At 47.2% G+C, this 26,803-nt stretch overlaps 1 protein-coding gene across 3 annotated transcripts in view; it reads left to right on the top strand.

Moving 5' to 3' along the window:
* ANXA13 (annexin A13) overlaps window positions 1-26,803 on the top strand; it is a 48,889-nt gene that overhangs the window by 8,513 nt on the left and 13,573 nt on the right. For all 3 annotated transcript variants that reach the window (XM_066379441.1, XM_066379442.1, XM_066379440.1), the window contains 7 exons: window positions 11,726-11,801; window positions 18,282-18,376; window positions 20,955-21,125; window positions 23,402-23,435; window positions 23,538-23,617; window positions 25,494-25,562; window positions 25,981-26,082. In XM_066379441.1, coding sequence (XP_066235538.1) covers window positions 11,726-11,801; window positions 18,282-18,376; window positions 20,955-21,125; window positions 23,402-23,435; window positions 23,538-23,617; window positions 25,494-25,562; window positions 25,981-26,082 — 627 coding nt within the window. The remainder of the gene's footprint in view (window positions 1-11,725; window positions 11,802-18,281; window positions 18,377-20,954; window positions 21,126-23,401; window positions 23,436-23,537; window positions 23,618-25,493; window positions 25,563-25,980; window positions 26,083-26,803) is intronic.

Raw genomic sequence — 26,803 nt, 5'->3', positions numbered from 1 at the left:
ATTTGCTCAAAGCAAATTTAGCCATTTCACCTTGTTTTCTTCTCAGCAAATCAGAACTTGCTCATATTACTGGCTATGCCCAACTGCATAGCACCACCCACCGCTGCCAGGGCCCAGCTCAATCCCCAATATTTCTCTTTCTAATTCCATCTGCCCACTTATTATTGACTTTTGAGAATTCCAGAGTACACTAGCTTCTTTTATTTCCTGCAAGCAATGAATCCCAACTTCCTACCTTCATTGAATTGGCAAAAAGACAGCCTTTGGCAATAGAAGAAGGATATGGAGAATTCTTTTCTAATGAGAAAAGTGCTTCATTTTTCATAACTCTTGAAGGCATGGTTTCTTTCCCGGTTGAGAAATAGCCATCATCTCCCTACTACCACACTGTCCTCCAGGTTTACATGTGTTGAAGCAATACAGCAGTAATTGACTAGCTGGAGGTTTAACTCTCCTCAAGGGTCTCTAACTCCCCAAGCAATCTGTGGACAACCTCAGAGCAGACAGTCCTTTTCCCCAGAACACGAAATCTTGTTTTCAGACAATGCATGTTATTCTACCCCTAGAAGAAACTCTGAGTTCTCCAGTCCAACCCAGGGTCAAAGGGCCCGCAAGAATGAGTCCGCTGAGGCTGCTGGTTGAGGCTGTGATGCCCACACCAATCGCGATGCCAACAAAGAAGCCAGGGCTTCTCCCTTTGGACTGGCTTTAACTCATTCTCTTCCTGGTTACTCCATCCCTGGACTCATCTTTCAGATTTGCCATCTGGGTTGCTCTGCAAAACTAAATTAAGGAAAGACACCGTGGCCCACTTCTAATCTTCCCTTTTAGGTGACTGCAGCAATTAGCTCTTTGTCACTGGGGATCTTGTTTTAGCCGGTACCTGTGTGCCATCTTCCTGGAGAAGCACAGCCTTCTCAACAGATTTTAAAATAATGTATTGACAGAATTGTTACAACCATTAGGCCAGGGTTGTAGATGCTTACTTAGTACATTGACATTTGGGACGAGATACCATATTTTTTGCTACATAAGACGTAATCCCCCCCACCCCCCAACAGTGGAGAGGAAAATGCCTGTGCGTCTTATGGGGTGAAAATATGGTATTTTATTAAATATTTTAACACATCATTTGGTTCAGAATATTTTTTTTCTTATTTTCCTCCTTAAAATGCTAAATGTGTCTTATGGTCAGGTGCATCTTATGGAGCAAAAAATACAGTAATTCTTTGTTGTGAGGGGTTATTCTGTGCCTTATAGGACATTTGGCAGAATCCCTGGCCTCTGTGACTAGATACCATTAGTACACCCCTGTTTGCAACAACCAAAATAATGTCTCTAAACATTGTCAAATGTCCCCGGGAAGCAAAATCGCTCCTGGTTGGTTGAGAATCGCTTCATTAGACACAGACCTCAGATGGGAAAGCAAGGCTAAGGGGTAGGAGATGTCCCCATAATGTCTTTATCTGGCTGAATTTCCACCAGCAATCATGCATTTCTGCCCCTCTGACCCAGCCATTCCTTCACACTGATGGCCTCTCTTATCACAAGGTAAAAGCTGACTCATCTTGAAGATTGACCCTTGACCCCCTGTTGGTGACAAGAGCAGCAGAGAGGCCAGTTTTCCACCAAAAGACTGTTGGCCCCGTTGTAACTCCTAATGGCCGGAATGAGAAGGGGTTTTCTACAGAGAGACCTAGAAATGGGTCTGCTAGGCTGCTGGTTTTCCTGCCTAGATGAGCGGCACTCATCTGCAAAGACATCGACTGAAACAATTGTTTCAGTTCATTTGCTCGCCTCTCCTCTGTGTGGGTGTAGCCCCCAAAGGGCTGCCCCATTCAGCCTGTCCATACCAGAGCTTAGAGCATATGGTCGGTGCTTCACATTGTTTGCACATCTAAATGTATTGCCAGTACCTTCAGGAGTAATGGCATCTACCACCTTAGGGTCTTGAAGGGTTTTAAGGTCAGATCTTCTTAAGATCAAGTCTCAACCCCATAGTCACCTTTGATTGATAAATGTCACAGTGACTTAGATAAACCAGAGCATGGCCTAAGAAAGCTTGTTTTTCTGGAAACAATCTTAACAATACCAATCTTCATTAAAACGTGTTCTTAAATATGCCAACATAGAAATGATCACAAACTTAGGAGAAAGGTCATTTTTTAATCTAGAAAGTTTTACTCCATTTTCATAACACATGGTCAACATATGTAAGTAAATCATATTGAGATCTGATCCAAGTGGATTTTTTATTACGTTCAGCCTCATCTGCCAAATGATGCAAATATCTCTACCCGTTTAGACTGATGGCCAACACTTAATTTGTACATGATATTTTAAAATTGCATCTCTGAAAAGATGGATCAATAGAAACAAATAGCTCCAGGCATTCTCAGCACCCTTCTAAGACTGAGCAGGGCTCAAGCTGCTAACATACTTTCCTAGCTATCTGGTCTACCTCCTTGAATAGTTTTCTAAAGGGGGTTCAAGTGGGAAGAGGATCTAAGAAGGGAGGAATCAGCTTGGCCATTAGTCAGTGTGGCCATGAAGAATCCTAATTTAAATGGAGCAATAACCACATGGTGAAATACAAATATTCTTCTAAGATTAAAACTGTGTTTAAATATACCCAACAGAATACACTGCAATGTACCGGTATATTTTTTCTGGTTAGTGGTTTTACTTTCTTTCTGACAAGTGTGTAAGTAGACTTTGATTTAAAACCCCCCAAAGACAAGATTTTGTCAAATTTATTGTCCCTAGGAGACTGTGCCCAAGAAATTGTCAACTTAATTAAACAATATTCCACTAATCACCCAAGATTCATGTTTAAAGATGTGAATGGCCCCTCTGTTCTGTTTCAAATTGCCCATCAATGTCTACTAAACATGCCTATGTAAATGTCACCACGATATTTTCTGGCTCTGAATTCATGAACTTTAATAGCATAATACTAACTGGTTTCCAAGTACAAATAAGTGATCAGTTAGAGGTTTAAAAAAATTATCCTGAGAAAGAGGAGTTTATGGTTTTTCCATACGCAAGTAGGTGACCCTGGGAAGATGACATAACAATCAGGCCTCAGTTTATTTGTAAAATAAGGGGATTGGACACATTCACTGTTTCTCACACTTTGGTATGACCTTTATACCACTGATAAAGTGATGGAATTCAAACCTACACAATCTGAATCTAGGCTTATATATGTTACATATTATATACTGCATCTTTTAGAGATGGAGAGACAGAAACATTGAGCTGTTCCTGTATGTGCCCTGACCAGGGATTGAACCAGCAACCTTGTCATTTCGGGACAATGCTCCAACCTAGCTAACCCACCAGGGAATACCACATTTTTTAATCTATTGTGAAGAATGCCACAGTCAATCACATTTGTCTTACTTCACCTTCCTGAGAGCCTGCTGGGTCGGGCGGGTATTAGTCCCAGTTTACAGATGAGAAGCAGAAAACGTGATTCTGTTTGACTCAGAAGAAATATTGGGAGCAGAATTTGCCAATAAAGCCTCCCCTGGAGACACACTCACCCACAGGAGAGACGTGTCTGTTTCGCCTTGCAGATAATGGTAACTGGCCTTCAGTTTTCATTTCACTTCCTATTGTCTCATCGTCAAGAACATTTATAATCCCACAAGCCAGGCAAGAGGTCCTTGGCTTTCCTGGCCATCAGATAAATAGGTCTCAACTGGTGTTTTTGAAAAACACCAGCATTCTAAGAATTAAACAGAGCTTTTCTACCATTAAATTAAAAAAAAAAAAATTTTTTTTTGACAGGGACAAAAAAAGTTGGTTAATAAGTTAATAGTAGAGTTTTTGGATCCAGATTGTGTTGGTTTGAATTCCATCACGTACCAGTTATGTGACTTCAAGCAAGTTATTAACCTCTTTGTGTCTTGGTTTTGTCATCTGCAAAATAGGAGGTAATAATGCCTCCCTCATATGGTTGCTGTGAGGATCAAATGTTATTATATGTAAATAGTTTGGACCAGTGCCTGTCACATAGTTAAGTGTTTTATTTTTCCACCATATATTTCTCTTAAACTCTTAGCTCCTGATCCAACTTATTGATAAGTACAAAATGGTTTCTGATTTTGGACAGATTTATGAAATCCATTTTAAAGGTGTCACACAAAGCACCATGTCAAGAGCTCACCCAACACTCCGTAGGAATCAGGTCAAGATGGAAGGAAGAACTAAAAATAGCCTGAGCCCTCAGCATGTGCCCAGCGTCCTGCCCAGCGCTTCTGATACAGATCAGACCCTTACAACCTCTCACAAGAAAAAAAGGTGCTATTATTACCACCTTTCCAATGGGAAAACAGAGACTTAGAAAGTCTAAGGAGAGAAATAGCATCCTGCCAGGCTCAAGGGCAGTTAGCTATTTTGGGAAGGAGGGAAACCTGTATGACCACAAGAAAGTCCTTTTCTCAAACTGGACCTCAATTTCCCCATCTCCATAACGATCTTCAAATCCACGCTAACCAAGTTGAGCCCAAATTGCCAATATTGGCTCAAGGTACCATTAACTAGCAGTGGTAATGGTCGCTTTTTACACTGAGAAGAGTTTGGGGGAGCCCAAGGCTCTCCCCAGCACAATCCTCACCTGCCCCCATTTTGTCCCTGCTAATTTTAATCTCCTCAGCCTCCTTCTGACTTCACTTTAGCTCGGACAGCTGCCTTCTTGAGATCAGTGTACAACAGGCCCTCTGCCCTCTGGTCCCCAGCACTTCCTCAGAGCCCGGACATCACGCAACCACTTTCAAATATTTACTGAGCAGACTGTGGCAAGCCAGTTGCTTCCGGGCAACTGCCCTGGAAAGAGCAAACAATCAAAATGCCACTCCCATTCCATCTTGATAACACTGAAGAGTTTACAAATGACCCTTACAGGCTATGTCACCAGGCATCCCTCCTCCTACGTGCCACCAGCCTCGTGCTTGCTGTAATCTGGCATGTGCCACTGCGTCCTGAACACAATTGCATCCAAACCTCACACCGACCGTGAGTAGGTGTGTCTCCATTTGAAAGACAGCCAATGAAGGCTCAGACAGATGGGTCAGCTTACCTACCATCATACAACCAGTGAGGAAAAAACCATGACCAGACACAGCGGTCCGACTCCCAAGTCCATGCCAGGTCATTATGTCATGTTTAGCTCAATCATGTTTGCTCAGCAGTAGCACAGTGACAGGCCATAGAAAGCACATATGTGCACAGACCCAGAAGGCACCATGCTGTCGTCTCTCCCTGGAATGGCCTTCCCCTACCCCCTCCCCCCCGGCCTCCCCATTTCCCCCCTTGCCCAACTACTACGCATCTTCCAAGAACCAACATAAATGTCAACTTCTTCATAAGAATCTCTTTCTCTCTTCTCAGCTATTTGCACCCAGCTCTTTACATTATCATAATGCAATTGTCATTTATCTATGTTCGTGTGTATTTCCCTGAGGACAAAGACTGGGTGTCATAGATCATAGAGTCCCCCTGACCCGGGGTAGTGCCTATACACCACACAATAGAACTTCAATACTTGTCTGTTGAGGGGAAGGGAGGGAGAAAAGAAAAGGGAAGAGGAAGGAGAAAAGGGAAGAAGGACTAGAGAAAGAGAAGGGAGGAGAGGAAGCAGGGAGAGAGGGAAGAACTGTTCCAAGGACAGTCTGATTTGCTTGCACCTATTGTTTTTTCGTTAATGCACGTGTGTTTCAGAAGTGCATTCTTATTTTCCACTTTTTGATGCTATCCAAATAGAAGATCAAGTGACCAGGACTGACGAGTAGGACTGTACTTAAATATGAGTGTCTTTAAGGCTGGGTCCTGGAAAATCCTGGTCACCATATAATATGCAAAGCCACCAGTTTGCAAACTGTGTCCCTCGCTACCTTTTTCACAAACTCCATCCTCAGGGCTTGCTGCAACTGGAGGAAGGTGTCCTTTAAATGTTCCCTTTCGATCATAAGAGTTAAGACTTCCTTAAATTGCACTGGGTCTGTTTTATATGCCCCCTTCTGTGACTTGGAGTGATGGGCACACAACGCAATCAACAGTTCAAATGCTATAGAGATGGTCACCTGAAACCTGTGTACTCTTGTTGATCAATGTCACCCCATTAAATTTAATTTCTAAATTAAAAAAAAAATGCACTGGGACAGAAGCCCCTGGTCACGCGTCTGTTTCTCCATTCTGCCCTCCCAGCTGGAGGGATTAGCCCTTGGTACAGGCGCGGACCTTCCTCTAGCGCAGTCGATGTGCGGATGCTGACACATCACTGAGCCACCTCCCAGGGGAGATGTTTTCAGTCTTCTTTCTGTCCAGGTGACACTACTTCTGGGGCTATAGCATCCCAGTTCATTTTCTATACCTCCTCCCAGAGAATGGATCATTCCTGACCTTGTCTTAGAGGGGGCACATGGAGACACAGAGAAGTGACATGCAGACAAGCCGGAAGGAAGAAAAACCAGGACTGACTGTCCCCAGCTTAGTCAGGCCCCAGGCAGGGCCCCCTGTGCAGTAAATAGCGTTTGGTTCCCTGTCACACCTGACCCGCTGGGACTGGCCAGCACTTTTTCAGGTGGTGCCTCACACTCCAGGAGGTGCGAATTATCTATCAGCTTTGTCAAATGAGACTGATTAGCAGAGTGTGGAGCTGGGGTGTCATCCAGAGTCACCTAGGACTTCACAGCCTGACTGTTTAACCACTTAATTGCCCTGTGTGAAATGTAGGCTATGTCTGGAACTCTAGAGCCAAACAGCAGGTGATCAATGAGAAATTGATCGTTAGCGTGCCATTGACAAGATGAAAACCCCTCAAGCAGGAAAGGTTTTAAAATGTTCTGGAAAATTCACTGGCCTTACACAAATATTGTTTATACTTATTAAACACATACACTCTGCTAGGCTTGATTTTAGATACTTTGCCTGAATGACTTCATTTCGATTCTCACAAGAGACCTGCAAGGTAGGCACTATTATCATCCCCGTTTTGCCATTTGAAAACCCGCAGCACAGAGAGGTTCTCAAACTTGCCCAAGATCACCAGGTAATAAAGCGGTGGCATGTGACTCAGAACCAGTATGACTAGAAAGCCACATTCTTAAACTTGACTATTGTATCTTCAGCGGCCGCCTGGTGAATCAACACTTGCAGAATTGAAATGTAAATATCACTATAAGACCCACACATACAAAAACGCATCTCTGTGAACCCTCCATCTCCCTGGCTTTTGAAACGTTAGGTCATGTAAGCCTCAAGCCTCACAAGGCAGACACTGCCCCCGCTTTACAGACAAGGTGGCTAAGGTTAATGGTCCAAGTTCATTCAACTTGGGTCCATGTGGGCTGAAAGCCCAGACTTCTGCAATCATTTTATTAGCATCTAACATCTTTTTTTATGTGTCTCCTGTGTATCAGTGCAAATCCTGTTCAAAAGAGAAACAAACAAACAGATCTATTACACCTTGTAGTTGAAAGCAAGTGAAATATCTGTGTGTTTGCCTGCACCCTCACAAACATGTCTGTCCCCATCCTGGGCCCCCCCGGACCCCCATATTGTGTCTGACTCACATTCCTGCAGACCTGCTTTATGTGGAAGTTCTGTTCCATGGCCTCAAGTTTCAAAAATGACATCTCCCAATGGGCAGACAGGCCCGAGGCCCCAACATCAGCTGCCCGGCCCCCTAACAATGAACAATGGACGTGGAATGTCCGCTCTGTATACATTCCGGAGAAGTTAGTTACCCAGCTCATCAGAACAAGCCAAGGACACCCCGTGGCTTCAACCCTGGGCATCACTGATGAATATGCCCATTGTGGGGGCAGTCCAAGCCACACGAAGGGGAAAATTCCATGCAGACTGTTTTCTTTCTCCCTTTCTTAAAAATCACATTGCATGATCCCTTCACTCTGACATTAAATATCCTGCTGTTGGGAGGGATGAGACCAGAGTCTCTTCGGGTCAGGAAATATAACCAATGTGGCTAACAGTGGTTCCCACAAGGAACCAGGGGACGGTGACTTAACCCTGCCGAGGGTCAGATATCTGTTGTAGGCTTTTATGCTTCATTACCTGTTAAGCACAAAAGAAAGAGTTTAAGCCTCGCTAGCATCTTTATTCCTAACAAGAGGCTCAACGCTGTCCCACAGCGGCTCCCGGACAGCACTGTTGTTTTGGACCAAATGGCACTTACTTTTTGTCCCTGGATACACAGCGGGCATGCTCAGGGAGGTCTCCCCCACCCCTCTACCCCCGGAACTCTGCTACTGTATCATGGGACCACCTTAGGGAAGCAGTAGGGATTCGAGGCAGGAAGGTCACTTCATATCTGACAAGAGTCAGGGGATCCCCGATCTCACCCTGGCTGTACTCCGCCTGTCGCCCAGCCACATGATCTTAAACAAGTCTCCGCATGGCGTGCACAAACCCTGGCAGCATCTTTGTGCAAATGAGAGGGGGAAAAGTGTTTCTCTGAGCAAGAAGCCCAGGGTTCCGCTCCTGTGACCCCGGCTAGACTCCAGCCCTCTGGCCCTCAGCCAAGCCCTCTGGCCACGAACAGCCTCACGGCCATTCACAGAGCCCTGCATTGCTGTTTCAATTTGCCGGCTGTGAAATGGGACCGATAATAATTCTCTGCACGAATGAGGCCAACATGCTGTCCAGGACAGTGTCTGAGTCAGCCTGTTAATCAGAGATGTCGACCGACCTGGCTCAGTTCCACCTCCCTTCCTGAGCCCCACTTAATACTCCTGATGAAAGGCAAAGACACCATTCACCCTTCCGAGATTACATCCCGTGTGCCCATGCTCAGAGAACCACCCCTTCCAGGCTTGGGCCATAAGGCAGGCCAGCCTTCCTAAGTGTAAAAGCCTGTATGGTCACCCAGGGTCCCGCGCTCAGAAGGACCTCACACCTTGGTGTGATGCTCTGACGTCACCATCTTAAGGTTTGTACTTATCTCTGAACAAGGAGCCTTACACTTTTATTTTGCACTGCACCCCACAAATTATGTCACTGGTCCTGCCAGCGAGTCTTCAGGTGCACCAGATAGCTTTCTTATGTTATCCCCCAGGGGAGATTTGGAAAGGAAAGTGAGCTCTGCCCCTCCTCTGCTGAACACGAAGGCCCCAGCCACGGAGTGGGAGGCAGGGTGGTGCGCGGGACCCAGCAGCGTGGGCTTCAGGAGGCACGCTGAGCTGAGAGCAAGGCTGCGGGACCTCAGACAGATTCCCTGACCCGTCTGGGCCCTGCTCTCCTTGTCTATAAAGTAGGTCGCTAACGCCTACTCTTCTTCCCTCCTATTAAAGGAGAGGTCTGTAAATGAGGAACTTGTCTGGCATGTGGCAGGTGCTCAACAAACATAAAGTCCTCTCCCAACTTATTGTGGCAATAGATGCTTCAGGGTGGGCCGTGCACGTACAATCCAAAGGGCAGTGGGAAAATAGGTGGCCCTGAAGATATCTTTGGCTCTGGGGTTACATGATTCTCCACTAACCAAGGCCTAGCAGCCACCCCGCTTCTAGTCCATGGAAATTAGTCAGGACACGTTTGACTTGCATTCACTTAAGACAGCAATTTTCTTCTTCTTTTTATTTTTTATTTTTCTTTATTATTAAGTGAGAGGCGGGGAGGCAGAGACAGACTCCGCATGCACCTGACTGGGATCCACCCGGCAAGACCCCTACCAAGCAATGTTCTGCCTGTCTGGGCCTCTGCTCCACTGCTTGACAACCAAGCTATTTATTTTAGCACTTGAGGCGAGGCCATGAAGCCGTCCTCTGTGCCAGGGGCTGACTTTGCTCGAATCATTCAAGCCATGGCTGTGGGAGGGGAAGAAAGGAGGGAAGTAGATGGTCGCTTGTCCTATGTGCCCAACCAGGAATCAAACTCGGGATTTCTACAAGCCTGGCCAATGCTCTACCACTAAGCCAACTGGCCAGGGCAAGACAGTGATTTTTCAACCAGTGTGTGGCAGCACACTGGCATGCTGCAAGAATTGTTAAAACAGGTATACCTGACTATTTAGTCAGGAGCATTGACTTCTTCTCCCTTAGACTGACAAATAAAAAAATGACAACAGCCAATGCAGTAGCAGTTCAGTGTGCGTGAATCAAAATTATACTTATTTTTTTTGTCAGATCGGCAAAAAAAAAGCATATTTTTTGGTGCATTGCAGAGTTTTAGTAATTAGTTTATATATATCATGAGATTTTTTTTAAAAGTTGAAAATCGCTGACTTAAGAAAAAATGGTCGTTTGTTAGTTAATGAAAGTAGGAAGTGTAGAGGTATAGGCAGCATTGGGTCTGAGGATTATATAATGTTCATCCATCAATCAATGTCTCTGTCTCCATATTTTTACCCTTTCTGTCTCTGCTTTGCTTTATTCTCAACTCACGTAGCAGACAGCATGGCTGCCTACAGCACCTAGATCCACACTCCATAGCTTAGCAAGCCCAGTGGGGGACAAACATATCCCTCTCAATATCTTTATATCAATCAAGGGAAAGACTCTAATTGATCCTGCTTGGAGTACATCCCCACTCCTGAACCAGTCACAATTGCCAGAGTGACAGGGTTTGTGCCCACTCAAGGGCAGGACTCCGGGGCTCAGGCCTCATGATTGACAGCCCCAGTGAGCCCGTGTAAAATAGAGATGCAAGACAGATGAATGCATTGTGTCCACTGTGCTCTATGGGGTGGACCAGTCACTCCCAAGGGACCAAAGCAAACGATGGGAGAGAGAGGGGAATCGGGGGTGTAGACAGGAGCGGTTAAACCGACTTCATTGAGGGATGGGTAATAAGGACAGGCACCATCAAAGAGAGTCTCTGCGAGAAAATGCAGGGTGTGTTCAAAGCTTCCAGGTGCGTAACTGCCATTAGCTTCCCATTTAAAAAAATTTTTTATAAGGATGTATTTATTTTCATGTTTACCTTTTGTTTAGCTAACAGATACTGGTTTTCCACTTTAGGGCTAATAAGAAGTTTTCTTCTTAAAATAACTTTAAATAAAAACAAAGTAGGTCCCTTGAAATAAAAATAAGCAAATAAAAATATAGACTTAAGTAGCTGCAGACAAATCAGTGCATGTATTGTGCCAATGACAGAAGTATGAGAAACATTACCTGAGTATATAAACAGATCTTTTTTCCCCCCAAGGAGCAGTAAAAACCAGTAACTATGCTATTGTTAGTCTCCATGGTATTTCCGGCAAGCTGAATATTAGGTCTCTCATTGGGTGAATGGCAAAGCGTTAGCCCAGTTCACCAAGTGGATCTGTAATGACATCCTAGAACCCTCAGCTTCTGGCTAGCAACGCCTAGTCCCTAGACATACTTGTGTCTCGAGGCACAGGGGGAGAACCAACTTTGCAGGACACCGGCCCACGGTGTCACTCTCTGTTTCAGAGACCGTCACACAACAGAAGAGTTGATACGAAAATCACTCATCCTAGAGTTGGCCAGGCTGATTGTCTTTGAGAACAGAGGGGCCATTCTCTGTAGTCATCCAAGGCTAGCTGGCTCCAAGGAGTACCAGCCATCTCTCTGGGGTCAGAGTGTCCCCAGCTGATTTCCACATGGACCCACGTGCAAAGTGGCAGCTGGTCCTTCATTTGGGTATCTGCTTGGTCTTCCCAATTACTAACCAATTTTGGCCCAAGATCATTTAAGAATGCCTAATACTGTCCACTCACCTGTTCAATCATTTCCTCTAGGCCAAAGAGAGAAGTCACCAGGGTTTTGATGTGGATCGAGATGCCAAAAAGTTGAACAAAGCCTGCAAAGGAATGGGTATGGAAGATGTTTTATTTGCTAATTTACTTTTGAAGTTGATTAAATCTGATGTCATGCCCAATTTTCCCAGGATCTTAGGAAGATGACTCCTCAGTGACCTTGTGTCTTCCAGGCTAACCCAATTGGATTACTTTTAAGGTTCTCTTTCTAGAAGATTCTAAAGTTATAGTCAGATCCAATTGCTTTTCAGGATGCAATATAATCATGAGAAATTGGATAGTATGACATTTAATGTGACCTGGAGGTAAAAGACACTTCATGAGTAACAATGCTAATGTTATCTATATCCCCCTAATCCCTTTAATGGGAGGTGGTGGAGATCAGGTCTGCTAAGAGCTCCATTAGGGAGCTTGGAACTGCATCTACAAGTAGATCAAGTGAACGTAATATTGTGGCCAAAGTCAAGAATCAAGGGTCAAAACTGGAGAAGTTCTTTATGTCCAGGTCTAAGGGTAAGTACATGGCCAAGACTAGGAGACTAAGTAATAGATCAAGAGTAAGGTAACCCCAGTGACAAGGTGGGACAAGGGAGAAATCTTCTAGGTCATGAAGAGAGGCTCTGAGACCCAAGGAGATTACTGATAAAAGGAGGTTCTTGTCCAGAAGCCTGGGTTTTAGTATATTCACAGCATGGAATGACCACCATTACTAATTTCAGAATGTTTTCATCACTCCCAAAAAGAAACTCCACATCCATTAGCAGCCACCCCAAGTCCCCTCTCTCTTCAGAGTCAGAGGATCTCTAATCTATTTTCTGCCTCTGTGGATTTGCGTATTCTGCACATTTCACACAGATGGAATCATATAATGTGTCTGGCTTCTTTCACTTGGCATAATGGGTGGCGAAAACAAGTGCTAGATTTTTGCTTAGAAGTAAATTAGTGGAGTGTGACTTTCCTAGGAATAAGGATTGTGCTAGAATAAATGTGGTCATAAATTCTTTGTGTGACGCCAGGGAAAAAAACTGGGATCCATGGTGGCAGTTCTAAGAAGATGTATTTTGCTCCAATAGAAGGAACATCTAACCGTAGAATAGTTTGCCTTGCCCACGAAATGATGGAAAAGTTTCAAGGGAGTTGGGGTTGGAGAAGATCTGGAAGGGAAGTGGTAGAAGAGATGTCTATATAATAAGTGTTCTTAAATAAATCAGGAGGGAGAGAGAGCACTGGAAATGAAGGACGACAACTAGGTTGCTTGTCTGGGGGCATCAGAGGAAATCTTGGCAGAGAGGAGTGGCCCCTTGCTTCTATCCAGCCCTGGCTAATCTTGTATTTGAACAACAACTGCCGGGAGAGTGTTTGCCTGGAAGGGGCGGGATGTTTACGGTTCTGAGCTCTGCAGAGTGGCTGAGCCAGCCTCACAGGTGCTTCTCCGCTGCCTCTCCAGGGAGGTCCTAACACCTGGATGTGGGTTGGAGCCAAGAGCTGAAGTGGGTGTGGGAATGACTCATCTGCGGTGAAAGGCATTCTCTGCCCACCGTGCGAGTTTAGCTCGGTAAGCAAAGGTGGGGCGCCTACTGAACAGCCAAGCCACGCAGTGTTCTGTCCCCCCCTGTGGATGTGGGCAGATGGTGGGACCTCTCTTGTGCTGGTCACTGGTGGAGAGCGCTTCTACGGGCCAAGTGCCACGCTGGGGTCTGCATGCACACCATCTTGTATAACCTCCCAACAGCCCTGTAAAGTTGTATTACATCACAGACAAGAATGCCGAGACTCAGAGGTTAAATATCTTGACCGAAGCCAAGGAGTTGTTGAGAATCGGGCAATCAGAAACTAGAGCCATGTTGGAAAGCAATTATTTGGTTGAAAGTCCAGCATTCCAACCCGTATCAAGAAGTGCAAACCAAAGCAAAATTGTATCATTGGCAAAATGGGTCAGCAAGACCATGCACCTGTCTCATTGATAAAGATGGTTCTTTACCAGGGTTGGCTTTAAATGTCCAGGGCCATGCCGTCCAACAGCCACAAAAGCGAGATGTGTGGGCCATTTTACACTTTTGCTCCCCAAAGTGTGGCTCCAGGATCTGCTGCATCAGCATCACCTGGAAACTCACTGGGAATGGACAATGTCAGGAGCCACTCAGAACCACCCAAGCAGAACCTGCATATCAACAGTGGTGCAAATGCACCTTAAGGTTTGAGAAGCCGTGGACGAGGTAATACTCTTCGTGGCGGCTTTCCCCTCTGAGAGCCTTTCTGTGTCCCTGAGAGGAAGAACAACAAACACCCCTTTACATGTCAGAGGAACCAAATCAAAAACAGGTCCCCCTGGAAACTGCAATGCGACCTTATTTGGGAAAGGGGTTCTTGCAGATGCAATTAAGGATTTTTGAGATGAGATCATCCTGGATTACCTGAGTGGGCCCTAAATCCTTTGAAAAGTGTCCTTTAAAGAGACAGGAGGGAAGACACAGGGAGAAGGCCATGTGAAGACGGGCAGGACAGGAGGGAAGACACAGGGAGAAGGCCATGTGAAGACGGGCAGAGACTGGAGGGAAGACACAGGGAGAAGGCCATGTGAAGACGGGCAGGACAGGAGGGAAGACACAGGGAGAAGGCCATGTGAAGACGGGCAGGACAGGAGGGAGGACACAGGGAGAAGACCATGTGAAGATGGGCAGAGACAGGAGAGAAGACTCAGAGAGAAGGCCATGTGAAGACGGGCAGGACAGGAGAGAAGACACAGAGAGAAGGCCATGTGAAGACGGGCAGAGACAGGAGGGAAGACACAGGGAGAAGGCCATGTGAAGACGGGCAGAGACTGGAGGGAAGACACAGGGAGAAGGCCATGTGAAGACGGGCAGGACAGGAGAGAAGACACAGGGAGAAGACCATGTGAAGACAGACAGGACAGGAGGGAAGACACAGGGAGAAGGCCATGTGAAGACGGGCAGGACAGGAGGGAAGACACAGGGAGAAGGCCATGTGAAGATGGGCAGAGACTGGAGGGAAGACACAGGGAGAAGGCCATGTGAAGACGGGCAGGACAGGAGGGAAGACACAGGGAGAAGGCCATGTGAAGATGGGCAGAGACTGGAGGGAAGACACAGGGAGAAGGCCATGTGAAGACGGGCAGGACAGGAGGGAAGACACAGGGAGAAGGCCATGTGAAGACGGGCAGGACAGGAGGGAAGACACAGGGAGAAGGCCATGTGAAGACGGGCAGGACAGGAGGGAAGACACAGGGAGAAGGCCATGTGAAGACGGGCAGGACAGGAGGGAAGACAGAGGGAGAAGGCCATGTGAAGACGGGCAGGACAGGAGGGAAGACACAGGGAGAAGGCCATGTGAAGACGGGCAGGACAGGAGGGAAGACACAGGGAGAAGGCCATGTGAAGACGGGCAGAGACTGGAGGGAAGACACAGGGAGAAGGCCGTGTGAAGACGGGCAGAGACAGGAGGGAAGACACAGGGAGAAGGCCATGTGAAGACGGGCAGAGACAGGAGGGAAGACACAGGGAGAAGGCCACGTGAAGAGGGGCAGAGACTGGAGCGTCACAGACAAACCACACCACACTGAGGACTACAGCAGCCTCCAGAGCCTCGGTGGCGGGGGTGGGGGTGGGGCTGACACCACAATCTCAGACTTCTAGTCTCCAGAATTGTGAAGGAATAAACGGCTGTTGTTTTGAGCCTCCGAGTTGGTGGGTATTAATACAGCCTTGGGAAGCTAACACAGCAAGCAAGTGGAAAATAATGATCCCCCAGGCAGACAAAATTCTCCTTCATTCATTACTTCATCTGTCTTGCCTGCACCTCTATTTCCAAAGGAGAAACTGAGGGGCTGGAAAGCCCAGTGGTTTAACAGACAAGACTGGCCCACAGGCACTACAGGTGGGGCTGCAGGCAGCCCCCCGGCTCAGGGAGACAGGCTGAGGCGGGCACGTGGCACCTGCACACGAGGAAAGCTGAGCCCTGCCCCAGGTTCGCTGCAGGCACCGCTCATGGGGCGCGTGGGGCCCTGGTGTGAAGTGGAGGGCGCTTCAAACCCGGCGACCTTCTTCCTGCTGAAACTCAGCTCGGTAGCTTCCCAGAAAACTGCTGGGGAAGGAAATGCCAGGCGGCCCTCCAGCTCTCCTGAGGCCGGGACCACCCTGCTCGGACCTCTGCTGTGTAATTACCACACAGTGTCCGCCGCACAGTCAGGGCTGAGCTTCCTCCTGCTCTCACGCTCTAACCAGTCTTTCCCAGAAGCACTGGGGACTGGCCCTGGTGCCTCCAACCATTGTGAATGTTTACAGGAAATTGTCGGGCAGCACAGACAGCTTAAATGACACGCATATTGTGAAATGTAAGATGAGGTCACTGTTCAGTTAATCGCTTCTTGGTTGGGTAGTGGGAACGGCTCCCGGGATGAACCTGAGACCCAGACTCGAAGGGCTGGAGGGAAACCGAGTCATGGCCACACCTCCCCGTGCCTCCAGGCGTCTGCTGAGCCCTCGCCGGTCTGCTTTGCTCTCTGGTCTCTCTTTTTAAAGCATTCCAGGAAAGGAAGTCTAAAAAACATTACTTTTTGAATTTAAACTCTATTTTCCTGAATTATCCAGATACAGATTGACTGGAGCCTCAGGGTAGAGGGTTTCCTATTAGTTCCTGCTGCATACAGCCTACCTGGGTAGCACACGCAGCCTAAACCAGTGCAGAGACGAGCTTCGGTCCCCGTGCAGCACAAACCTCTCTGTTCGTTCATCCACTCACTCATTCGTTCATGTACGCATGCACTTGAATGTTCATTCACTCAGCAAGTCACCTGCTGAATTCTGTGACCGTAGCAGTGAGCAGAACCCCTTGCTCCCACGAAACTTGTCATGTGGCGCGGCAGACAGGACAGAGAAGCGAGTGGGTTCAGTCCTACAGGAGGAATAGGAGTGAACATGACGGTCAAAGATGCAGGTGTTCCAGGTAGAGGGAACAGCCCAGGCTAAGACCCCGAGGTGGGAAGGAAAGTGTTCCTTGTTCTAGGGGTTGCAAGTGGTTCGTAGAACTGAGGGAAGGGAGGCCTGGGAGCGGGTGAGTGGAGACAGACAAGACTCTGAGAAGCAGGTAGAAACGAATCCGAAAGGCTTCGCATGCCACACTACAGAGTTGAGAATTTATCCTAGATATAAAGGGGCCTGGGTGGAAAGGGTTGAAGCAGGGGAGTGAGCAGGCTGGTCTGCTCCTCAGAAAGGTCATCTTGGAGACAGTGAATGCTGATTGGAGGAGGTGAGAGCAAGGCAGAAACCCGACCAGTTGTGCTGAGCCGTGCGGCAGAGGGGGAAATGGTGGAGCTGGGTGGGTGTGAGAGATGACATAGTGAGGTCTGAGTGGTGACCACCTAGGTGTGGGGTGAGGGAAGAAGAGGAAGCCAGGAATGCGCCCCGGCTTCCTGGGGGCCACCAGGGATGACAACGGTAAGGGCCCAGGCCTGAGGTGCAGGGGCCACGGACCCCCGCAGGAGCAGCCCACACGGGAAGAAAGGGACAGATTCAAGAGGTTTTTACGAGAAAAAGAAATCCCTTTTGAGGTGAAGTTTCTGGCACTCAGAAGTTTAAAAGAAAATAATGATACAGAGGAAGTAACTGGATACACATTCCGTAGGTGACACTGCAGGAGAAAATGAAGAGGAACAACATAAATAACAGTGTTGGAACCGAACCAGAACGAGGCAGGCAATTAACCCCTGCTATTTTTACAAGTGAACTCATCCTAGAATGTTCTGTTTCTCTAATTGAAATCAAACGGCTAGATCTTCCCAGAACTGTCAAGGTGGAGTGGATCCTTAAGACTAAGTGAACAGTCCATCACCGTGGTCAATTTAGAACATTCTTGTCACCTCCGAGAGAACCTTCCCGTTCTTTAGCTCTCCGTCCCATCCCCCACCCACCCTACCCCAGCCACAGGCCTGCGCCCCATCTCTGCAGGTTTCCCTCTTCTGGACTTTCCTGTGAATGGAGTCCTTTACCGTGTGGCCTTCTGCGACTGGCTTCTTTCACCTAGCAAAATGTTTTCAATGTTCATTCGTACTGTGGCAGGTTTGGTACTTCACTCCTTTTCCTGGCTAAGTAATATTCCACTGTATAGCTATCCTGCATTTTGTTTATTCATTTGTCCACTGATGGACATTATTCAGGTTGTTTCTACCTTTTGGCCATTATAAATAATGCCGCAATGAACATTCATGCAAAAGTTTTGTGTGGATAGTTTTCATTTCCTCTTGAGTAATACGTCTGGAAGTGAAATGAAAGAATAGGTCATAAACTCCTTCCTCTGATCACCATGATGCCCAGCGCTGTGCTTCATGCAGTGTAAGGCCTCCACGGATGTTTGTCAAGTGAGTGAAAAGAACACAGTTCTCCACGAGACATTTCAGCTTAAGGGCCCCCTAGGTTCCACCGCAGCCTCTGACCACCGCCCTGGCTTCCTCAGATTTGACTAAACTAAATCTCTCTCTCGTGTTTCGTCCGCTCTTAGTTTGTTTCTTTCTCCTGCCCTTTAGGAACCGATGAAGCAGCCATCATTGAAATCTTATCAAGCAGGACATCGAATGAGAGGCAACAAATCAAGCAGAAGTACAAGGCAACGTACGGCAAGGTGAGTCCCAGGGTCCTTGCAGGCGAGCAGGCAGCCTGGCCCTGACGTCTCGGCACCTTCTAGGTCCCCAGGCACCGGGCGGCATCTTGACAGCTCTACTGAGGTGGCCCAAGAGGAAAAAACGGAATAACTATTTAAAACTTTAATTGACTTCAGAAAAACTGAAATCGCCTTGTTAACTTAATAGCCTGTAAAATCAGTGTTCTTTAACTCATTATTTTTTAAATTGACTTCATTTTTCTATTAACCCCTCTGTTCTTTTTTTTTTTGCCACTCATTTGGCTGAACTCCACACACTGACTTACAGAGAGGCCAGTGATTTGAAAATCAGTTTTCATGAGTGGGTCTTTATATAAGAATTCTTCATTTTTTTTTTCAGCTGTCTTCAAGAATGATATATCCTTCATAAGTGACAGTTACAACTAGAAAATATATATTCATTTCATTCAGCCTCGCCTTTTTACTCTCTTTACATTTTCTTTCTTTCTTTCTTTCTTTCTTCTTTCTTTGGTTAATGGTATTGTATATAGAAATCTTAAGTATAATTAGGCTTTATATTTTTATTATTATAAAATGAACATAATTTAACCTTTCTTAATGTCCTTAGCATGATCAGGAGGCAAACTGAATGTTAATTATCATGTATTCTGACCCATATTTATGAAACCTTTAGGTTCCATCACTCCACATATATATCAATAGATGTAGAAACAGGGATGGATCTTCTTACTTGTTTGACATTGGGCAGGCAACAATCTCTTTAGGCCTCGGTCTCTTCACAGACAGGATGAAAATGATAACCCCCCGGCCCTCTCAGGTGCTGGGAGACCCCCAGGAGAAGGCCAGCAGCACCTGTCAGTGAAGAGGAGCTATGTCGGGCACGAATGTCTGCATTTTGCAGAGAGGAAAAGTGGCGCCCATTTGTTTACATGATGTATAAAAAAGTCTCACACACACGGGAAGCGAAAGAAGCAGGACTCCAGGCCCAGCGCTCACTCCTGGGGAGCCCATCGCCCGGAGATGAGCCGTTTCGTTATACACCAAGTGGCCCAGCTGGCTGTGCTTTCCTCGTCTTTCTGCTTCTCTCTTCACAGTCGGGCTTGTCAATGTCACTCACTGATGACACCATGGAAAATTAGTGAATCTTCAGTTCAGCTGCCTTTAATGGAATCGAATGATGCTGAACCCCCATCCGTGCCAGCCTGCCTAACTAGAGCAGCCTCACGTGCCGTGTCTGTCTCCACTGTAGCAGTATGGGAAGTCAGACGCAGGCTTCTTCACTTTTACTGTGAAATAAGAATAAAGGGGCTTCAAGTGAGGGCTTCGGGGCTCCGCTAAAGATAAAGTGGGCAGGCCCGGGCACAAAGCTTCGCAGTGCCAACATCTGCCAATCACGTGCTCGCTTTCCAGTCTCAGCTGTTCCGGAGAGTGGGACTGCCGGAGAGGCGACCTAGAATCACAACATCGCGAAGCTAGGAGACGTGAGAGACGTTAGATAGAAGTCCCCATGCCAAGTGAGCTCCAGGGAGAATATCTACCCCAAGGTGACACAGCTAGTTAGCAGGAAAACCAGGATGAGAGCTGAGATGTCCTGAGACAGCTTCTGTGTCCAAACTGAATGTAAACACACAAGGATTTGTTTTCATGCCTGTGGCTTGTAAGAGTAGGCAGCTGATTCTTTTCCTTGCAGTTTTATATATAATAGGCCCCCTTAGCTGCACAAGACATGTTCCAAGACCTCCAGAGGATGCCTGAGACTGGGTAGTAGCAAACCCTAATGGGTCCTGTTTCTCCTATACATACACATCTATTATAAAGTTTAATTTATAGATGAGGCCCAGGAAGAGATCAACAACAATAACTAATAATCAAATAGAACAATTGTAACAATGTGCTTTAATAAAAGTTATGTGGATGTGGCATTATTAAGTAAAATAAGGATTACTCGAACACAAGCACTTCAATACCATGCTAGTCGATCTGATCATGGAGACAGCTACTAGGCGATCCTTTCAGGATTTAACAAGAAAACCAAGTGACTACACATCTGTCGGCCCAAGGTTTATTCTTATTGTCCCCTGCAATGATCAATAGTGTCCCCCTTTCACTCTCAAAAGCATTGCCACCTGGGTGACAAATGATCTGGTCCCCCTAGATATTAGAAACCTGTATTTCAGTCCTTTCTGGCCAAGTGTTGGGGGCGAGTCTGTCTTTCTGAGGTCAGTAAATAGGGACAATGCCAATACTTCTCCGGCCAGGGCCGCTTTGAGGATCAGTGAGAAAGCTCTCCAAACCACAGATATTTGGCAAGTGCTGCTTGTTATTGGGGCCTCCAGATCTGAGCAGGGGATCTTCTCTCTGCCTCTCAGCCAGTCCTGGGGGGACATGGATGGGTAGTCAGGCGACCACTGTCCTCTGGAGCAGGTCACTTGTGTCTCTGGAGCTCCTGTGTCCATCCTGCCTCGAGTGTGTAGGGCAGGTTTCCTGTCGGCCCTGAGGCCAGGCAGCGGGGAGAGGAGACACCTGCCCCTCTCCTCTCGGGGCATTCCCACTCGGGGCTTTCGGTGTCTTCCTACAGGACCTGGAGGAGGTGCTCAAGAGTGAGCTGAGTGGAAATTTCAGGAAGACAGCCTTGGCCCTTCTGGACCGCCCCAGCGAGTACGACGCCCGGCAGCTGCAGAAAGCCATGAAGGGTCTGGGCACGGATGAGGCAGCGCTCATCGAGATCCTGTGCACAAGATCCAATAAGGTTCGTCCAAGCCGAGTCCCACCCCGCCCCAAGGGAGCGTCCATACACCCCGCAGAGAGGGTCGTAGCAGCCAGTGCGGAGTCTATACCCGGCCTCCCTCCCACGGGGTGAGCAAGTCTCTGGGCAGAAATGTGCCCGCTTGGCCCATGCAGCACAGATGCTTCCTCCAATCCTCTGGCTGTCAATCTGGGGTTACTACCACCGGCTTGACATAATAGATCCTCGCCAAAGTGCTGTGCCAATGCAGCCTTTGTTTTCCTAAATGGACGCACGTAAGTTTTACATGCAGCAGGTGAGATTCTACCTCCCCCTCCCAGCCTGACCCTGCAGTTCTTCTGGAATGAAGCATGCAGCAAGCGGCCCAAACCCGTGCGCGTGGCTGCCTCGTCCGCGGCTCTGTCTAACACGGAGCACCGGGGAGGAGGGCTGTGCAGGGGAGTCCTGTGGCTGCCGGCACCTCTCCGGAGGCCGGTGTCCTTCTATCTGCAGACCTCTCTCCTCGTCCCTTGGGCACATGTCACACACTCAGCAGCTGAAAAGGACATTTGCTAAGGCCCCAGGGGAAGCCCACTTGGCTTTGGTTCTGGAAGCAGCGAGGGCCAAGGAATTCATCCAGAGTAAAGAGGGTCTACAAGTCATTATCTGGAGACCCCCACCCTCTTCCACAACCACCCATCATGGTAGAATAGGGAGCCCCAGCAAGAAAAATGCCAGAAAATCCCATTTTTGAGGACTCCAGGTGGGAAACGGAAACCGTGGCCGGAGTGGAAAGCAACAGCGCTTTGCCATTGAAACTCGAAAAGCCTTGCGTGCCGGCGCCTGCGCTGTCTGCTTCCGCTCTGCCTGTGCTGCGCCCACAGCCACGAGCCACCTCCCGCTGGAAACCCCTCTCCGGAGCTTGCCTGGACTGCTTTACTGCCAGCAAGATGATAAAAACCCGCCATTTCTGGGAGTTTCCGTTTAGGCTTGTGCCTTAGAGGGGGGTTAGCAAAGGGCAGTGGCATCTGTTAGTCCAATAGTCACGCAATTTTCCCTGCTGGGCATCCCCGCCCTTTGCCATTGAAGCCCCACAGCCCCCCAATCCCCAGTCCCCTCGAGGAGGCGTCCAAGATCAGGGCAGTCAGCAGCCTGAAGGTTAGCTTGATCATTATTTTTTGAATACATTGGGTCATATGCTGTTCCCTCTCTGCCTAATGTCTTTGAAGTCCTGGTCTCAAACAACAAGCAAAGCCCTTTATTGTCAATCAAGTAGATCTGAGAGTGGCCCCCCAGGGCAGGTAGACCCTGGTGGTGGGTTGGAAGAGGAGAAAGGGAGGGATCTGCTTAGACACAAGTAATCACCTGCTCCCCTCCCCCACCCACCTTCCCTCCCACCCACCAAAGCGCAGGAGGAGGGGTGCTTATCACTGCTATTGTCAGCCCACTCCAGCACCTTCTCCCATGGTTGCAGGCTGACTCTCATTTTAAACAGCTGCAGGTGATGCCGTGAGAAAACGCCCGCTCTTACACACTGCGGGTTCAAGTGTAAACTGAGGCAGCTCCTGAGTCATTGGCACCAGTCCTCAAACTATAAAGCGATCGTTCCCAGGACACACCCTGCATACAAACTCACCCACCAGCATGCACACATGCAACAAATTGTTTACTGAAGAAAGTCTTGTTTGAGGTAGAGAAAAATTGCAAACAGCTTAAATGTTGGTCAGATGGAGGCTGGCTGAACAAAGTGTGTTTTATTGCAGGATTTTGTATCCATTTAAGAAACTCTAGGTAACAATGTATGAGCATAGCTGGACCTCCAAGATATATTATGGAGTGACAAAATAAGTCAAAGCACAATATGCTCAGTATTCCACTTTTTAAACGCATACACAAACGATTTTATGTATTTTCAGTAGCACCTATATATATACAAATGTAAAGAAAAATATTTGCAAAGATATGAACTGAACTTCTAACCCCGGCTTACCTGCATTGGGTCAGTGGAGTGAATGCAGTGAGGAGGTAATGAGAGATGTCAGCTCAGCTGTGACATGTTCATCTCTAACTAAGGAGAATGCTCCCATTCCTTGCTTGTGTGGTTTGAAACGTTTGCACAGAGGGGCTCCTTTAAACCTACAGGAACCTGCTCCAAGCCTAGCCCCTGACCCACAGAATGGCCTTCTTTGGGAGCATTCTGTATCTGGAGACAGACCCCTGACTCTTCCCCCTATGTGTCTCTCTGTACCTTATTGATTAACCCATCTTGGGGTACTGATTTTCTTCATTGCCTTTTCTAGGAAATCATCGCCATTAAAGAGGCCTACCAAAGGTGTAAGTAACCTTTCGTTCTGACACCATATGAAGAATGTTCCGTTCAAAATCCCTCTAGGAGACTAAATCTGCCTTCTCCCTTCCTTTTTTCTTCTTCAAAAGTATTTGACAGGAGCCTTGAATCAGATGTCAAGGACGATACAAGCGGAAACTTAAAAAAAATTCTGGTGTCCCTGCTCCAGGTAAGAGTAAAAAGTCTCATGAGCTTTACAATCTTGGGAAACAGCCCTCAGCACCATGGTACCATGACAAAAAAAAAAAAAAAAAGCCATGTAGGTTGTAAACATGTCCTTCTTTTATTAAAAATGTTACCGAGGGACTATCAACCCCCACGCTGTCAGATCAGCTATTGTGAGAGTATTCGGTCGGGATTTCTCCCACGGTGATAATTTGGTCGCTTGCAGCCTACAATCATTTTTTGTTGAGTTATCTCATTGAGTATCACCACCTCGTTTTGCCAATGAGGAAACTCAAGCCTGGCGAGGACAGCCGGGTAACCTGTCCAGGTTTACACAAAGTAAGACGCAGCCCAGGAGCCAGAACCAGACCATCGGACCCCAGGGAGGGCCCTCTCTGCAACACAGCTCTGCACTCACTTCCAGGACTCAGCGCGAGTCTCGGCCTGCAGGAACCACTGCAGGAGCTGAGCCAGGAAAGTGGGGCTTTCAGAACTGGGCCCGCAGGACCCAGCTCCCAGGCCTCCAGCCAGACAGCATCTGGACTCTCATGGACACAGCCTCCTGATTAGCTGTGTGCCTTTCTTCTGTTTCCCTCCCCTCAATTTGAGTAGACTGGCAGCAGAGAAGCCACGGAGTGGCCTTCAACTATACAGTAGTAGGAAGTATATAAGTGTTCTCCTGTGTGTAACAGATTGCCACAAATTTAGCAACTTGAAACAACACAGACCTATAATCTCGCAGTTCCTATAGACCAGGCATCCTATTATGGGTTAACTGAGTCCTTTGCTCACGGTGTCACCAGGCTGAAATCAAGATGTTGACCAGCACCACTATTGCATCTGGGGACCTGGGTCCTCTTCCGACCCAGGCTCACTAATGGTTAACAGGTTTCAGCTCCTTGTGGCTGTATGAGTGATGTCCCTGTTGTCTTGCTAGCTGTCAACCAGAGACCACTGTCAGCTCCTGGAGGCCATCTGCAGTCCCTCTGCTATGCCACCACTATTCAAAGCATGGCGAGTTGCTTTCTTCCAGGCTGGCAGGAGTTTATCTCTCTGACTTCCTTCATCTCTGGACTTTTAAGAACTCACATGATTAGGTCAGGCATGCCAGGATATAATCTCTTTTGATGAACTCAACTGATTGGGGATCTTACTCACATCTGCAAACACCCCCTTCACCATGTTAACACAACAGGAGTGATATTCCATTATAGTCACACATCTCACCCACACTTGAGGGTGTGGGTATTGGGGTCACCTTAGAATTCTCCCTGCCAGAAAGGGCTTAGATTAGACTTCAAGACCTTCCATGATCAACATTCAGAGTTCTTCAGGACTGGGACCCTCAGAGGTGAACTTAAATATTTTGGAAGGAAGACTATTAGCTTTCCAGTGACTAACTGTAGGGGACATTGTAAGGTTGCTTTCAGCCCACTTAAGAGGTCATTGGGGTTATGAATGATCTGATTTTGAAAGAAAGAAAGAAAGAAAGAGAGAGAGAGAGAGAGAGAGAGAAAGAAAGAAAGAAAGAAAGAAAGAAAGAAAGAAAGAAAGAAAGAAAAGGAAGGGGAGAGAGAGAGGAGAGAGAAAGAGAGAAGGAAGGAAGGAAAGAAAGAAAGAAAGAAAGAAAGAAAGAAAGAAAGAAAGAAAGAAAGAAAGAAAGAGAAAGAAAGAAAGAAAGAAAAAAAACAAGTGTTGTCGAGAAACTACTCTGTTTACCAGTTGTGTCCAAAAGATGGCAGCAAAGAGCAGCACTTTGCCAGGCTGAGTCTCCCTCAGCGGCCCTTCTGGGATCACCCCCCAGCTTTCCAGGTGCCCCCTTTTTGTGTTTTATGCTCAGGCCGGAACCCAAGTTAACAGCAAGGTGTTGATTTTTCTAGGCTAACCGCGATGAAGGAGAGGATGTGGACAAAGACCTCGCTGGCCAGGATGCCAAAGACCTGTACGATGTAAGTGTGCCGGTGTGCCAATCTCAGCAGCATCTTTTAAAAAAAGTATTAGCATTATTTTTCAACAAATGTTTCTTATTTCATGCAAATGGGAGCTACTGCTACTCAGGAAATATGTATGCTCTTTAAAATATTTTGCATATGGACAGTCTTTACAAATATAAAAGAATTATTTCTATTTTTATACGCGGAGGTTAACCACCTCCGATCTGTCTTGTAATAAGGAAAAGTATAAATAACATAAATCAATACATGAAGTATATGCACAGGTTAAAAGTTGAAAGTGTTAAGTCAATTAATTTGGCTTCTATTCAGTGCATATTTTATCATTTCCTGTGCATGAGGCCGGGTTTCAACGCTGTCTATTCAGTCTTTCTGCAAAAGGCTTTTGACAAAATGTTTGTATTTGACCCTCGAGGCAGGGGAAGGCCGCTGGGGCACTGATGAACTTGCCTTCAATGAAGTCCTGGCCAAGAGGAGCTACAAGCAGTTACGGGCCACCTTTCAAGCCTATCAAATTGTGAGTGATTAAGTACCAGGGCACGGAGCTCACATTGAAATGGAGTCTTAAGTCATCTGCGAGAGATGCCACAAACTGGGATTTGGAACTGGGAGCAGAGGGGTTGTTTCACAGCACTGGTTCTCAATCAGGGGTCATTTTGCCTCACCCCAGGAACATTTGATAGGGTCTAGGAACATTTGGGCTTGCCACACTATGTACTACTAGCCTCTGCAGGTGTCCCCAAACTACGCGGGCCACATGCAGCCCCCTGAGGCCATTTATCCGCCCCCCGCCGCACTTCCGGAAGGGGCACCTCTTTCATTGGTGGTCAGTGAGAGGAGCACTGTATGTGGCGACCCTCCAACGGTCTGAGGGACAGTGAACTGGCCCCCTGTGTAAAAAGTTTGGGGACCCCTGCTCTAGAGGGTCGAGGCCAGGATGCTACTAGACATCTCACAATGCACAGGACAGCCCCCACAACAAAGAATCAGCCAGCTCCACATGTAGTGCCGCGTTGGGAGACACTGCTTTATCACAGAGGCCATGAAAGCAGAGAGGCGTCAAGCTTAGGAGCAAAGTCCTAGCATCAGAGTGCCCAGGTTCAGATCCTGGTTCTACCGCTGGCAAATGAGCTGGCCCCTCCATCCTCATTTGTGAAACAGGAACCATGATCATTACCATCACACCCTCAGAAGTTTATTTTATGAGCTAAAGAAGATCAACACAAAAGCTCAGGACA

This window comes from Saccopteryx leptura, chromosome 3, assembly GCF_036850995.1.
Source record: "Saccopteryx leptura isolate mSacLep1 chromosome 3, mSacLep1_pri_phased_curated, whole genome shotgun sequence".
In the NCBI taxonomy this organism is placed as follows: domain Eukaryota; kingdom Metazoa; phylum Chordata; class Mammalia; order Chiroptera; family Emballonuridae; genus Saccopteryx; species Saccopteryx leptura.
The sequence above is the reverse complement of the archived record's forward strand: the minus strand, read 5'-3'. Positions and strand labels throughout refer to the sequence as shown.